The following is a 14,351-nucleotide window of genomic DNA, read 5'->3' as shown; positions in this document are numbered from 1 at the left end:
GACCTTCGTTGCACCATGTTTACATTTTTGAGGTTATAAATACAGTAACTGCAAGTTTCCGAAATTGTGCTGAAATGTGCGTTTTTAAAGTTCAAGTCTTCAAGCACAGCAGTTGATTTGCGCAGAAAATCAATCTACTAGTAATCTCAATCCTCATTGGTTCGTAGTGTTTATATCATCGCTTTATGGGTTCTTCAATCAGCACCTTTGCCCGCAAGTGTTGAGCAATACCTACCTGGGTTCATAGTTTTACCGATATGATGCAAGCAATAACCTTCAGAAATACTATTATCGTTTCATAAATTCAAGAACTTCATTAGTTCACGCTGCTTCTAATTGGAATTAAACTCAGTAATTTCAACCTAGAGCAATGGAGAGTTAACACAGGTACTGGTAAGCGTTTGTCCAGTTCGCACCTAAGTATGCATCAACGTAAATACAGAGATTGCTGATCGATAATAGAAATATCCAAGTATTTTATTGTATGTAGTATGTATTCCCATATTGTAACATTGTTTAAAGTCTAAGTTGCAATCAATAAATCAGGAGCCGAAACCTGGACCTGACAACATGAGACAGACTCTGTAGATAGGTAGTATTAGAAGCTGAGAATCGAGCAGGGGTGAAGATGCTTCCTAATCAAGTAATCATGATCAAAAGAGAAATAGGAGACTCCGAAATTTGGGAATGCCAGAGTGCCACAGCGTGCAAGTCGCAAGTTTCTTCGGAAGTCGCTGTATCAGGATGTTTTTTGTATCAATTGCAGAGTACTTAATTCTGCTAATTTGGGACAATTTGTAAATAATAAACATCAGTGAAGGTCTCAGCTTTGAAAATTTTGGGGAAAACTTTATGCATCCCTTCAATCAAGTAGCCTAATCTTTAAAGTCATGGTATTTTAGTGTTGAAGCGTAATTAATAAATCATTTAAAATATCAACCCTTAATTTCATTAATGGGTAGGAAGACTCCTTAAAAACCTAGTCTTGTCTTTATTGCTTAAGATGTCAGTCAGCATGCAGTGGTCATTTTCCCTGGACGTTCTTTCCAATGAGGAAACTAGCCGTAGCTTTCCAGGAATATTTTCACGGTAACTTCTGGGAGATATCCGATAGGATAAGAATTTTGGATTGCTGAAAAAAAAAAAAAATTGCGCATTTTTCCAGAAACAAATTTTCTGCTTGAACTTTGTCAACCTTCCATGTACTTACTTCATTGATAGAAACTAGAATTTTAGTTTGGTTTTCTCATTTACTTAAATTAATGGCATAGCTCTGTGACTTTTATCATTTTGTTATTTACAATATTTATTATAATATTTTATTATTTGTCCACAGATTTCTAAAGGCGAGAAAAGTACATTAAAGCAAAATGCCAGTTCCATTAGGAGTGGGTGGAGTGTCACAGTCTGGACCATCCTGTTTCGACAGAATGAAAATGGGATTCATGATCGGCTTCTGCGTCGGCATGGCAACAGGAGGCCTTTTCGGGGGCTTTAATGCATTTAGGTAATCAATTTTAAAGCCTGATTTCTCATTTCTTCAAATTTCAGAAAATTTTAAGAAGTATCATTTGCAAAGTGTTGCTGAAAAACAACTTTTTTCATGAAATTCTTAATCAGTTGTACTCATCAACTAAGGATCTCATTGTTTTAGTAAGTAAGTAATCATAGAAACTCTAACGCACTTAAGTACACTGTAGGTGGGGAAAACCAATATTTTCAAGTGTACAACCAGGAAAAGAAGTTGAATTTTGTAAAATTTGATAAAATTTTACAAAGCAGCCCATGAGAATGGAACAGTGTAAGAAGAAAAAAATACAAGGGAAATAAGGCTTCAAACTTTAAAAAAAAAATACTAATTACTTTCTTTTTTTCTAGGGTTTTAAAGTAGGTAATGATTTTTAGCCTTATTTCCTATTTGTTTTATTTTTCTTTTTGCAATGTTTCTTTTGAGATCTAAGTGCTAGGAAAAAGGAAATGAAGGATGCACTGGGGTTGACTTCTAAATGAGGCTCAGTGGCTCAAGCTTAAAGCATACATCAAAACGTCGACCTGAAGGATTTGAAATTGAAAAGGAATTTACCCTCAAGAAGATCGATTAAATTAAATTAGAGGCTTCCCTGGATTACTTTTTTCTATTTTCTCTCACAAGTTTGCTGTACAAGGGTAAAAATCAATATTTTCAAGCAAGCAAGAAAAAAAAGAGATAAATTTGTGAAGGTACGAAGAAGAGATTTTGTATTTCTGAATGAACAGGATACTATTAGGGACTTTCCAAAGTTCAAGTAATAAAGTTTAATTTGACTTGTTATAAGAGTAATGGGTGCAGTGAATGTATTTCTTGTGTTTATTTTTATCTGATTAATTTTTCCCTTTTTTCACATTGTGTAATGCATTTTTGTTGTTTTGTTTAAAGGTACGGGCTAAGAGGGCGAGAGCTTGTGAATAATGTCGGTAAAGTTATGGTACAAGGAGGAGGTAGTTTCGGCACGTTCATGGCAATTGGTACTGGTATTCGGTGTTAGTCTCCTAGAAGCAGACTATTCTTGAAACCAAATCAACATCTGTAGCTGAGCCTATTTTTAGCTACAGTTGTCTCAAATAGGTACCTTACCCTCTCTGCTGTTTCATGATCTTTGTTTAGTTTAGCAAATAATCAAGCTAAGAAGTAATTTTAGACTGAACTGCAGGATTTAATTCCTACATTCTGCATTTGATTCCTTCTCTGTTAATTTCAGTTGTTTTAATGTCATTTTGTTTAAGTAAATGTGATACCAATAATCACAAATGATCTTTTCATTTCCATGTTAAATGAATAGGGTTCTCTCGTGGCAACTGCCAAGAATAACATTTTCAAAGTGTTGCTGCTGAACTAATTTCGGCAGTGACATTTTGACCTAAAATCAAACTGAAGGTAACTTGACAATTGAATCAGTGAGAACGAAAACACACCAACTCGGTAACTCAAAAATGCTCAATTTTCATTAAAGAGAGTCAGTTTTCATTAAGGTCATTGAAGTTAACGCATGTGTTCCAACTTGGACCTTTAAAGTGTCCTCAAGTACTTGTCTTACGGCACAAAAAATCTTTTTCTTGTGCTAACTCTTCAACTACTGCGCAGTTTTGTGTGTGTTTTGATTATTTTCTTTTTTTTGAGTAGGTGCGTTTTCGTTCTCAGTGATTCAATTATTTCCTAACAATTCAAAATTTCCTGACATTTCCTGGGATGATTGTAGCAACGCTGCTTGAAACTTCAGAGTTATAATTCATGAATATAAGAAAAATAGTTCACTATCTCAGGTCGCAAAAATGAAATCTGGCAGGGAAAAAAGTGGAATTTCTAAAATGAGAGTGAATGTGTAAATAATTTATTTCATATCCAAAACAGAGAGAAATCCTGTAAAAAAAGAATATTGCACTGCCTATTGATTTGCAATTTATTCAAGTCATCTCTTTCTAAAATCACAATGCTCCTTACGAGGAAGCAAAGAAAAAGAGCACAGAATTGAGATGATCGAAGGTTCTTCGAGATTTGATACAAAATTTGTACGTGTGCTAACACGGCCACAACAGAAAAATAGTGCCAAAATATAAAAACGATTCATGAAGTGTGAAATACCTCCACGCAATTTACATATATTCTGTCTATTTGGTTGGAGAAATATACATGATCGACTAGAACATGCAGTCGGGTTGGTGAATCAATCACAACAAAGCCCTGAAAATATGATTAGAATAATTAACAAAAAAATTCACACAAACAAAATACTTAGAATAAAATACAATTTTTAGGCAGGGAGAGTAGTCTCCCGATTGGCCTTGATGAAAATATAAAGAAAATTCTGGTTACTTGCGACTTAACAGACACTGGAACACTTTCCAACAGTAAAGCGACAGAAAATGTTAAAATGGGGCATCTAAGAATTATCATTAAACGTAAAAATCTATAAAATTAACGCTCCTTCACAGCTTTTGAGATTCGGGAGATTCCTATCCACTGCTGCGGCATCCTTTACATTGTATCTTTGGTTGGTGTTCATAACAATATTGCATCACTTTATAAAGATACATCTGGGAATGAATGATTTCACAAAATAACCTCACATGCCAAACAGACTCCGTGTTTATGCTATTAAGTGAGTCCTTGGATATTTTAAAAAAGGCATGTTGACTTCCCATCAGGCAACAAGTAATATATCGATGATGAAACTGCAGGAATACGTATGTCGGTTGCTGTGCCCCTAAATCTCCTCTCCTGTTCTATATTCTAAATGAAGACCGTTTTAACATTATGGCTTGAAATGTTCACTTAATGTAGTATTCTCTACATAAAGATAGAAGAAAAATCACAAAAGTTTTAAAAAAATGACCTTTACGTAGAAAGTCTGCAACGCTCCAAACCAAGGTACACATCTCTGCAGTTCACCATCGATCTGCTTTTAAACTATCTTATTTGGATGTATTGACGGTGAGACCACCAGACCATGTATCTCGTTGTATCTCCGTTTACGATATTACAGACTTCCTGTCAAAATCCATTTTTCAAATGGAAAGCAACTGAACGTCAATTCTCATAAACTTTCATGATTTTTCTTTTCCGTGCGAAGAAAAAGTTGAGAAAATTCCAAGGAATAATATTGATTTGTTCTCTTTGCGAAAAATAAAGGTGGAACAGAGATTTTTAAACATTGCAAACGAAACACGTGGTCTCGTAGTTTCTCCGTTTATCTTGCCACACACATACTATTTTTTCACATCATTGTCTGCATAAGAAAATAACATGATTTAGTTAAGCATATTGATTGCTTAGCATTAGCAGCAACACCTAAAGGACGAAATTGCTTATGAATATGTAAAACGATGTAAGAAACAAGAAATTAGCAATTCACAAAAAGCTCTTCATAATATTCAACACACGTACACATAGGGAAAATATGGAAGCATTTAGAATCAAGAGGCTGCAATTTTAAATTAAACCTATTGGGATTTTGATTAAAAATCGTCGTTGACAAATTTTCAAGTGAGAGATTCTCATACAAGCGTTGCAGAGAGGCACCTCACCAGTGAACTTGAGCATGATAATAAGGAGTGTATCGATGGCCGAAGTGCCGAACCACGTATTTCTTGCGGCGTTGCAGAGTTCAAGCTAAAAAGTCAGCGTTGTTTTTCTCGGAAAGACTAAAATAGGAGTGGAAATTTTGAAACACCGCAATTAATTTACATGGTTTCGCACTCGCGCCATCGATAAAACACCGAGTTTCATAATAAAACAATTGTGGTGAGCTCTACCTTCATTCTTCCTTTAAACAATCTATTTAATACTGGATTATTTTGCTATGTTCGTTTAAAACTTCTAAACCTTGAAGAGAAACAAAATGACAGGGCTATCTAGGAAGTTGAACTTTCTGATGGTGATGACTAACAATAAAACTTGCTTCAACAGCAACAAAAAAGTAAAGAAAAAAAAATTGGTGGTACTTTTTTTACCTCATATTTCAGAAACACGCAGGCAAGATTACTAAATAGATGTGACGATATTTTATCACTTGTAAATGAGGTAAGCTTCCTTTGTAGTCTTCATGCATTTTGACAGAAAGGAAGTAATTGTATCTGCTACTTCCAAAGCAATATATAATACAAGACCGAAGAAAAAAATGAAAATGATCATAGCTTAAAAATTTTAAAAAAAAATTGGAATGGTTCATAAATGCCTCAGGAGTGCAGAAAATCTCCATTTCTGCAAATTTTAGCAGACGCTGGATGTCTTCAAGTACATGAAAATTAATTTTTAGAGGAAACCATGGGCTCAGAAAACTAAAAATTTGAATTTTTTTGGGTAGCTTAATTATTTATCCTATATCATGAGGACGTAGGGTAAATTAGCTTGACAAAAGCAAACCGTCTAATTATTTTTTCCATTATTTTATTTTTTCTTAGGGAACATTTTGCACTCCTGAAAAGCTAAAAGCTGACACTTAAAGCTGCTTTAGTTATACTCCTTCGAAAAATAAAAACAAATTGCTGGCATTTTTGTAGGTAACAGAGCTACATACAAATGGTGAAACTGCAGAGACGTGTATCTTGGTTTGAGATGTTGCAGATTTTCTGTCGTACCTTCTTTTTAAGAGTGAAAAATACTCAATGTTATTCCTTGAAAATTTTACTGATTATTCTAATCTGTGTGATGGATATTCTGTGAAAATTTCAAGCAATAGCTGGTTTGTTCTCCTTTTATAAAAAAAAAATGGTCGCAGAGATTTTGAAACACTCCAAATGAAATACGCGTTCCTGCAGTTTCAACACTGATATCCCAACATTTTCATATTGCTTCACAAGTAAAACAGTAATCAGAACTTGTAAATCACACTTTTTTTTCTTTATTACTTCATTTTTGGATAACTTTGAATTTATGAAGTTGAGAAAGAAAGACTAACATAGCTCACATGACTACCTATGATCTGCTAAAAGATCGCTTGTCAAAAACACAAAATTTCTTATTTGGCTCCATTAAACAGAAAAAAAAGTGCCAGATTTAGAAAATGGGCAGCTATATCAGGTCAAAATTGTGAAGCCTCCTCTTAGCAAAATTGAAACTGAGGTCAAAAACATTACATAAAAATTATAAACATTTAAAAACACACTTATTAATAAATATCACATTAATGGGCTTTGCCAATTTCCATTTTAACAAAGACTTTGCTAGATCTGTACAGAAGGGTATCCATCAGCATGAACGTGAAGTACACACCACTTATTATGCAGCAAATTTCTGTGCACAGATGTCCCAGGGATCTGAAACAAAATGATCGAAAGTAAGTAAGATGACAGCAAAAATGTCAAAATAGGTGTATAAGTGCAAAACCTAAATTAACAAAAAACGAAACAAAACAAATGAGAAACCGAGGCAACACACTGTGAGCTAATCAATGAAATAGAGAAAACCGGAAATTAAAAACACTCAAACTCAAGTGCCTCTGTGAATTAAGAGCTGATGATGACAGCAGGAGGCCATCAAATAAATCATTCTAATTTTTAAATAGAGCTCCAAAATCTTAGAGGTTTTTGAAACATCAAAAATTTCTCAGGTAGACTTAATATGATTTCTTTGTTTTTTACTCCTGATACAGCAGTTTAATGAAAGCAAATCTGAGAGATAAACATTAAAAAATGCAATGAGGATGAATACTCACTTTGGTTCATCACTTATTTTAACCATGAGAGGTGACAGTTCATAGGAGAAAAATATCCCCGGCATTCCTGATTCGCCGGAGTACTGGGAGATGACCTGTAACAAAAATTGTTCCTTCACTGACAAATTCTTTTGTTACCATAAACACAAGTAGATAATCCTCCTTGGGAGACATTTTTTCCAAGTATTCGTAGGGAGATGTATATTGTGCATATCCCATATACATACAGGGAGACTTTCGATCTCTGATATTTTTTCATTGCAGAAAAAACTCGTCCAAGTTATAGATAGAGAAAAAATTCTGACGAATATCTACGCTGCTTTTTTTGACTGAATAAAATCGGAAAACTGGTGTGGTTTATCAGAGGTGCTTGCAGAGAAGGCAGCAAAAGATATGAATAATTTTAAAAAATGAAAATTTACATAAACGGAAAGGCAGTATTTGTGATTCGATCCTTCTTGTATTGCAGAAGAGGTAATGAGTATATTCCCCATGTGCATCCAATCAGAGCAGCTGGAACATCTCTCGCATAATAATAGAGAACGAGATCTGAGATGTACCAATATGAAAATTTTCTTGGTTCATAAAGAATCTTAAAGACAAAGGATTGAAGGGTTGGAGAGCTTTTTGTTGAGTTGTAGGGACGAGGTTAAAATCCAAAATTTGAGAATATGATGAAAAATTTTGCAGTGGCTACAAATCTTTTTCCTCCGCATTTTTAGAAATAAAACTGTGTTTGAGAGATAAAAGTTCCTAAAGGTACAAAAGACTGGTTTACATTGCTTGGGTTATAGTGATAAGAAGCGGGTAATTTACGCGTAGAAAAAGTAAAATTTAAAGATTTTAGTTCTGCACTGAAATCATCATTACCTTAACATGTTTGGTCACCGAGAATTGATTGGTGTAAAATAAACTGCCATCACTTCTTTGATATAATGTAGGAACTATTTTAATATAATTCTGGAACATTGTAGAACCTGGAAAGAAACCAGATAACATTTAAGAATAAATTGTTTTGACCGTATAAAGAGACTGCAGGTAAAACAAATGGATGAGAACTAACGTTTTGGTTCCCTCCCAGAATGAAAAAATACAAAACAGTCACGGTTTGACGCATGGCCTTTCTTGAGTGCAATTATGCACTGAACAGAATGTATCTTTGAGGGAAAGCGTTACATGAGTGAGCTTTTTTCCATTATGATGAGACTTTCGTCTATATGTTGGATTTTGACAGACATTGGCGAAATCACCAACTCTCACAAATAAAAAAATTATAATCAATTAGATTTACACATCTTTACTTTAATTTTTTTTACTCTCAGTAAATTATATGTTCTTTTTCTTCTTCTTTAGGACAATTTTTAAATAAAGTACATTGAATTGTACTTTAGACGCAATGTTTTATTTTTAGAATCAGTTCACACAGTAAAATAAAAAGCTTCCTTGGGTATTTTTTTCACATTATTACAAGCAAAAATATAAAAAAAAAGGTACAAAAGTGTGTTTTATCAAAAAATTGCTCATGGTGCTTCTTGGTGCTAATCAGATAAACCTAACAAGTTAGGGTAAATATTACTATTGTAGCGTTATTCCTCCTTAAACATCTCACTGCAACAATGCTAAACCTTGAAAAAAGATGAATACCTTACCTTTCTCTGCAATATTTTCTGTTCCATCTAATGGGTTCGTTGTGCTTCCAGGCACTCCATCAACTTTCTGCCCAAATGAGAGATGCCTTATACGATGTGTCGTATTGAATGAAGATGATGAGAAAGGCTGTACATCATGAACTGTGGACAGAAACAAGCATATCATAAAGAGAAGAAATGAAATTAGATAACAGTAATGTTCCGATTACCCAGCAATTTCTAGCAGAGGCTGCGGCTGATATCCAAAAAGTCAATCGGAACCACCAAAAAAATACTGAAAAAAATCCTTTCTATGCTCTGTTTGTAAAAAAGTAGACAACCTGGCCAATTTCCTATTGAATTTGTAAGCCATTAATTGAAAAAGACTAAAAACCGCACTTGTACAATCAATTTTTGCTCAAAAACCGGATTTCGCCATGTCAACTGACTTACTAGAGACTAAAAACTCAATTTTGAGTGCATCAGATAATCATTGGTCAGGTAATTGGTGGTTAGATATTCTTGGTATCAATTTAATTACCTAAATTCCCAGTTAAGGGGATTTTTGTTTTTGGAAAACGAGGGTTGATATTCCAATATTACCATTAACCAGTGACAAATACACCAATGCAACAGGACAATGCTTATTTCCTTACCATGAACATGATTGATTGAAAAACTCTCTCCAGGTGCTATGTGGAATCCACCGCTTACCTGAAAAAAAATAAGTTCCATTGATATACAGGCAATTCTTACCATTGTTTGCAGAAAAAGAAAAAACTTGGTTTTAGCATAGGGAATGACTTCTGCATAAGATGTTAATCCACAGATAAGCTGTCACCAGATTCTTTTCAAAGTCAATTTAAAGTCAAGCAAAGTTTTAGAGTGTATTGTGAATGCAAGGTACCTCAATTTTCAGCATAGTTAGATACATTTTGGGGCTAATTAGAGATATCAAAAGTTGCTGATTTTCGCCAAATAAATTTGTATTCCAGGGAGTGGCCGGCAAAAAAAATGCTAGTACGCAAATAGGTTACTTGATACACAGTGATCAGGTGGTCAATGTGATCTTACAAATATTAATGTAAAACTACTGAGGTACATATTGTAAAAATTGAGATACTTACACGGTTGACTTCCATGAATCCAAAAATTTGACATCCTTCATTGAACGCATTTTTTGATTTATTCGACTTTTTATCATGTTTGCATTGCTCAATGGTTGAGAGATCTGAAATGGCCCATGATCTTTTCCTGTACGCCTCTTTCACTTCTTCACACGTGTTGCAGCATCTAAAAATAAAATATTACACTGCATTGAATCCGACAATTTCAGTACCCCATTCGAGACCTTGTAAGTAGAGGAATTTAATTTCACCTGGGTGCCTTTCATGGGAGTTAATGACATCAAAAGCAAAAATGAATACATTAAAATACAAGTCTTTACTGAGAGTAAATCACTTGTGGTCTTTTGAAAGAGTATGAACGTTTTACACTAAAGAAAGAGCATATGAAGATAACAAAAAGAAAGAGAAGAAAAAAATTTACAAAACAATTTTGAAAGAAGACTTATCTGAGATAATAAACTATTTGTGACTTGAGTTAGATAAAGAAATAGTTTAGACTTATGGGAAATGATGAACTGATAGCGTCACGGCGAAGCTGATTAAAATCAAACAGATTATTGATCACCACAGCTTGTTTGATATTTTCAAATGTCATGAAGAAACACTATTATAACGTTTTGATAGGAGAGTTCCAACTTCCAAATTTCAATTTTCACCATCAAAACTGTCACCAAAGATGGGTAAAAATTGTTTCACAAATGATGGGTCCAATTAAAATCAAAATAAAATAAAGAATTATAAATACAAAAAGTACGTATGACCTCTAACCTTTAATTACCCTTGCTAAATTTTCAAGAAAAAACCTATGGTTGAGAATCATTTGATTCAGTTTTCTCAGTGAAAAAAGATGAAATCTATATGTTCACTTACTGTCCAGCAAAGCCTGCTCCATAACACGAACCACATTTGTCTTTGGTATCAACGGCTGTTTCATTCGAGCTATCTTCAGTTTTTGAGACATTCTGAAAAAAAAAAAAATGAAAAATTCAGATAATTTTCAATCTGAAGGCTTTATCTTCCAAAATTGCAATTTTCAGAATAATTGCAGCAAAAATGGTAAAAATTTCAATAAGAAGATATGCAGGGATTAACAACAATGATACCGTAATCGATATTTTTTTAAAAAAGTAATTTTTCTTTCCCCTCCCCCTCTTACCTTCACTGATTATCCAGTAAAAACTACTAACACTATAAGCTACAAGGAATGTGAAAAAGAAAAAGAGATCAAAGAAAATATTTAACTTACCACTTTAGAATACAGTTTTTGTATGGACTTTCCGCCAACATCTAAGAAGTAAAACAAAAAAGTGAGTTTGTATTTGTAAAGATAGCAATGAAAGTAAAATTATCAGCCATACGGACAAAAAACAAAGGATTAGAAACCATAGAAGAAAGGCATAAGGGCTTTTAATCATAAAGTTTATGGAGACAAAAGTTGCTGATCATCAGATAATTTTCTATTGACTTTTATAAGTGATTTCAAGTTCTGGCTGTTAGAATTAAAAGAATTAGCTCAGAAGAAGCAAGTTTAAACGCACATTTCGGAAGGAATCTTAAGGAAAGAAGGGTAGTTTTCAAGACAATGATTCTCATCATTGTAACAAATTACATCAATTAATCTTTTGAATCAAATTTATTTTCCTTCTGACGACTGAAAGTTCTCATACTTATTATCAAATTGTTCCATTCAATAGTTTCTATGCATATACATATTTACTGAAATAGAAGCAACAACTCACTTTCTTTCTGCGGCTCAGCAATGGGTTTTCCTGAGAGATCAAGTCTCCTCTTTGAAATGTTATGATCAATTTGGAGATGTTGCTCTCCTGATGAATCCACGGCATCCAAAGCAAGATCTGCAATAAAATAAAAAATTATACAAATGTCAAGATCTAAACTGAATTTTACATTAATTATTAGCATTGCAGCTATTCAAATGTCAGTTAATTTTTTGTTTCATATTTTTATTCCAAAAATAAAATCAGTTTTTCTCTTTACTTCATAAAGATTTTCAATTTGAACACTCTTTGGTGTCACATTGGCATGCCCTTTAGTTTAAACTATTTACTTTGATTATCTTAACCCATATGAATCAAGAAATTCAAAGTCTTTGGTAAAATACTTTAGGTCAATTTGTAGAACCAAAGAGGATTGAAAAGTTCATCAAAGTATTATGAAACCGGTTGGAATATTTTGCTGAGTATAGAAACAGGGGGTTAATGTAGGCTCGAATTTACTTGAAAGGTATCAAGGAGCTATACACTGTTGAAAAACACACAAGTGTGTTCATTTGGACCTTTGGTCCTACGATACCAATGGGGGGCTTCTTGTCCTACGATACAAATTGTGTTGCAGACAACACAACATTGTGTTTAGGATCCCTGAGTTGTTGTTACACATGCTGATACAGAACACTGAAGCATCTGCAGTAAACACGCAGGTGTGTTTTTAAATGTCAAAATGTCCAACAAAACACACCGACATGTTCATAGAAAATTTTTTTTGGCATTGCATGGAAATTTCAGTCCCAATTGAAAGTGGCATCATACTTTTTTCTTCATTTCCACAAGAAAGAGTATGCACACAAGAAAATGACAGATTTCCTGATTCACTGACCAATTATTTAATCTTTGATAGATCAGCTTCTCAATCCTGAAAATTAGTGTAAATGACTGATAATCAAATTTATTCTAAAAGTTTCCTTTACTCACCAGAGCTTCTGCTCTTGTGGCTCACTTTCACAGAACACCTCAGTCAATTAGCGCGTACATAAAATGATACTTACAATCACAGGATATGGAAGGAACAACTATGTCGAGATTGATTTGTAATTTTGAGTCTCTTGATGTGTCCACAAAAATTTCCTCAACTGTTGAATTTCTGCTATATTCGATGCATTCCAACAAGACTAGCCAGAATATTATCACCCAACAAGCAATGGTGACTGTGGGAAAAGAAATAATGAAATAAGAATATTGCAATACCTACGTAAGTCCGCAATCACATGTCTCGATTGCGGTGTCTGAAAATCTCTGCCTCGATTTTATTTTTTAAACTAGAGCAAATTGACATCATTCCTTGAAGTTTTGGCAGAATTTTTTTTTGCACAGAGAAGAAAAATTACGGCAGTTTAAAAAAATTGCCTTTGAGTAGTTTTCCATTTGAAAAATAAAGTATGACAGGAAGTCTGCGACATCGCAAACCGAGTTGTGTGATTGCCGACTTGCACCACCATAATACCCTTTAACCAATGTTGTCCTCCCTAAGTCCAAAACGTCAAATTTTCAAACTTGTATTTACAAAGTAGACCTACTCCAAGACTGAGAAGCCAAAGGCACTTGGCCTCAGCGTTAGAGGCTTACTAAAGAAGCCTAATAGAACACTGAAGAGGTGGTTTAACAACTAGAGAGACAGCAGTACTTACAGTAAAGATATAAGAAACTGAGGACTAACTGAGTAGAGAAGAATGCAGACTACGATATTGTTTTGGTTGAAGTTGATTAACACTTCACATATCTTCAGATCAGAGGCGGTTAGGTAGGCGGGAGAAAAAGGAAAAATCCCAGCGGGGTGGTTGATATTGAGGATAATTTTGAACCATAGTGTTTCTTTACTTAGCAAAAAAACAGCTAAGTAAAATAGCCCGGTCCAAGCACTTAGAGACCAATGTTCCCCGTTAATTTTATATTCCCAGTCCGCCCCTGCTTCAGACTTGAGTTCATCTCCAAGCACTTACAGTGAAAACTGCGGAGGGGATACAAACGATAACTGGAGGTGTTGGTATGGTTATCAGTAAAAGAGATTCATAGATAGTGAAGGCGGCTAATGTTTACATGTCTGCAACGCTAATCCAAGTTCCTGATGTCATCAACTGGAGTTTCGTCAGCTGTGCTTCAGAAAATACAGTTTTTGAAATATTTTAATGGACGCAAAAATTGTCGCATAAGCACGTAAATCAAGTGGCTTACCGGCACCTCCATAGATAGTCTTTTCTTGGAAGTCCTCGAGTGGTTTGGAGAAGGCATCAAACTTTTTCAGCTTGTTGAAGTAAGAGAGAACGCCATTCGACTGCCATTGCATGTTTAATGAGATTAAAAATTAGAGAGGGGAATTTTCAGAAGAAAACTGAGAAAATGACACATCGACAACTCTTATCACAGTAAAAAATTTTAATTTATTTGAGGGGGGAGATAAATGTAAGTGCGGTGCGCATACGACATACGTGCCGAAAATTTAAGAGGTTAGAAATTTGCTTACGTTGTTTTGTTTATACAGGTTTCCCCAAGCTTGCAACGAAAAATGCTCGGGGAGATTTCGTTGGGTCCTCTTTTTTAATTCATCACCAGTATCTCAAAAATTCTACATATCATTTGATTTTATTTATTTAAAATTTGAATTGTCTTCGG

General features: G+C 34.2%; 2 protein-coding genes across 4 annotated transcripts; one reads left to right on the top strand and one right to left on the bottom strand.

Annotated features, from left to right (window-relative positions):
• On the top strand, positions 1-2,788 carry LOC109033879 (reactive oxygen species modulator 1). 3 transcript variants are annotated; one of them, XM_019046723.2, is made up of 3 exons: positions 1-159; positions 1,337-1,507; positions 2,417-2,788. In XM_019046723.2, exons 2-3 carry the CDS (start codon positions 1,371-1,373, stop codon positions 2,523-2,525), a joined length of 246 nt encoding a protein of 81 aa, XP_018902268.1. In that variant the 5' UTR covers positions 1-159; positions 1,337-1,370; the 3' UTR covers positions 2,526-2,788. The 3 variants fall into 3 exon arrangements, with proteins under 3 accessions (XP_018902268.1, XP_018902276.1, XP_018902285.1); XM_019046731.2 differs by lacking the exon at positions 1-159 and adding an exon at positions 166-387; XM_019046740.2 differs by lacking the exon at positions 1-159 and adding an exon at positions 171-393.
• A 558-nt stretch (positions 2,789-3,346) lies between these two features.
• On the bottom strand, positions 3,347-14,182 carry LOC109033875 (endoplasmic reticulum-Golgi intermediate compartment protein 3). The gene is made up of 11 exons (XM_019046710.2): positions 13,914-14,182; positions 12,731-12,889; positions 11,685-11,801; positions 11,192-11,232; positions 10,816-10,907; positions 9,946-10,111; positions 9,475-9,532; positions 8,840-8,980; positions 8,061-8,167; positions 7,191-7,285; positions 3,347-6,792 (listed from the first exon to the last, which is right to left on the bottom strand). The coding sequence occupies exons 1-11, from the start codon at positions 14,023-14,025 to the stop codon at positions 6,660-6,662; spliced, it is 1,221 nt and encodes a 406-aa protein (XP_018902255.2). The 5' UTR covers positions 14,026-14,182; the 3' UTR covers positions 3,347-6,659.
• Positions 14,183-14,351: the final 169 nt, after the last annotated feature.

The sequence above is a fragment of the Bemisia tabaci genome, chromosome 8 (assembly GCF_918797505.1).
Source record: "Bemisia tabaci chromosome 8, PGI_BMITA_v3".
Taxonomy (NCBI): domain Eukaryota; kingdom Metazoa; phylum Arthropoda; class Insecta; order Hemiptera; family Aleyrodidae; genus Bemisia; species Bemisia tabaci.
This window is presented reverse-complemented; position numbering and strand designations above follow the sequence as displayed.

Bases quoted from the DNA above. Each gene is read 5' to 3' on its own strand.
- LOC109033879 (XM_019046723.2), top strand. From the start codon at position 1,371: ATGCCAGTTCCATTAGGAGTGGGTGGAGTGTCACAGTCTGGACCATCC. The intron at 1,508-2,416 runs GTAATCAATTTT...TTTTGTTTAAAG, and splicing joins GGGGGCTTTAATGCATTTAG to GTACGGGCTAAGAGGGCGAG.
- LOC109033875 (XM_019046710.2), bottom strand. From the start codon at position 14,025: ATGCAATGGCAGTCGAATGGCGTTCTCTCTTACTTCAACAAGCTGAAA. The intron at 10,908-11,191 runs GTAAGTTAAATA...TTTTTTTTTCAG, and splicing joins AAAAACTGTATTCTAAAGTG to AATGTCTCAAAAACTGAAGA. The intron at 7,286-8,060 runs GTAATGATGATT...TTTTTGTTACAG, and splicing joins CGGTGACCAAACATGTTAAG to GTCATCTCCCAGTACTCCGG.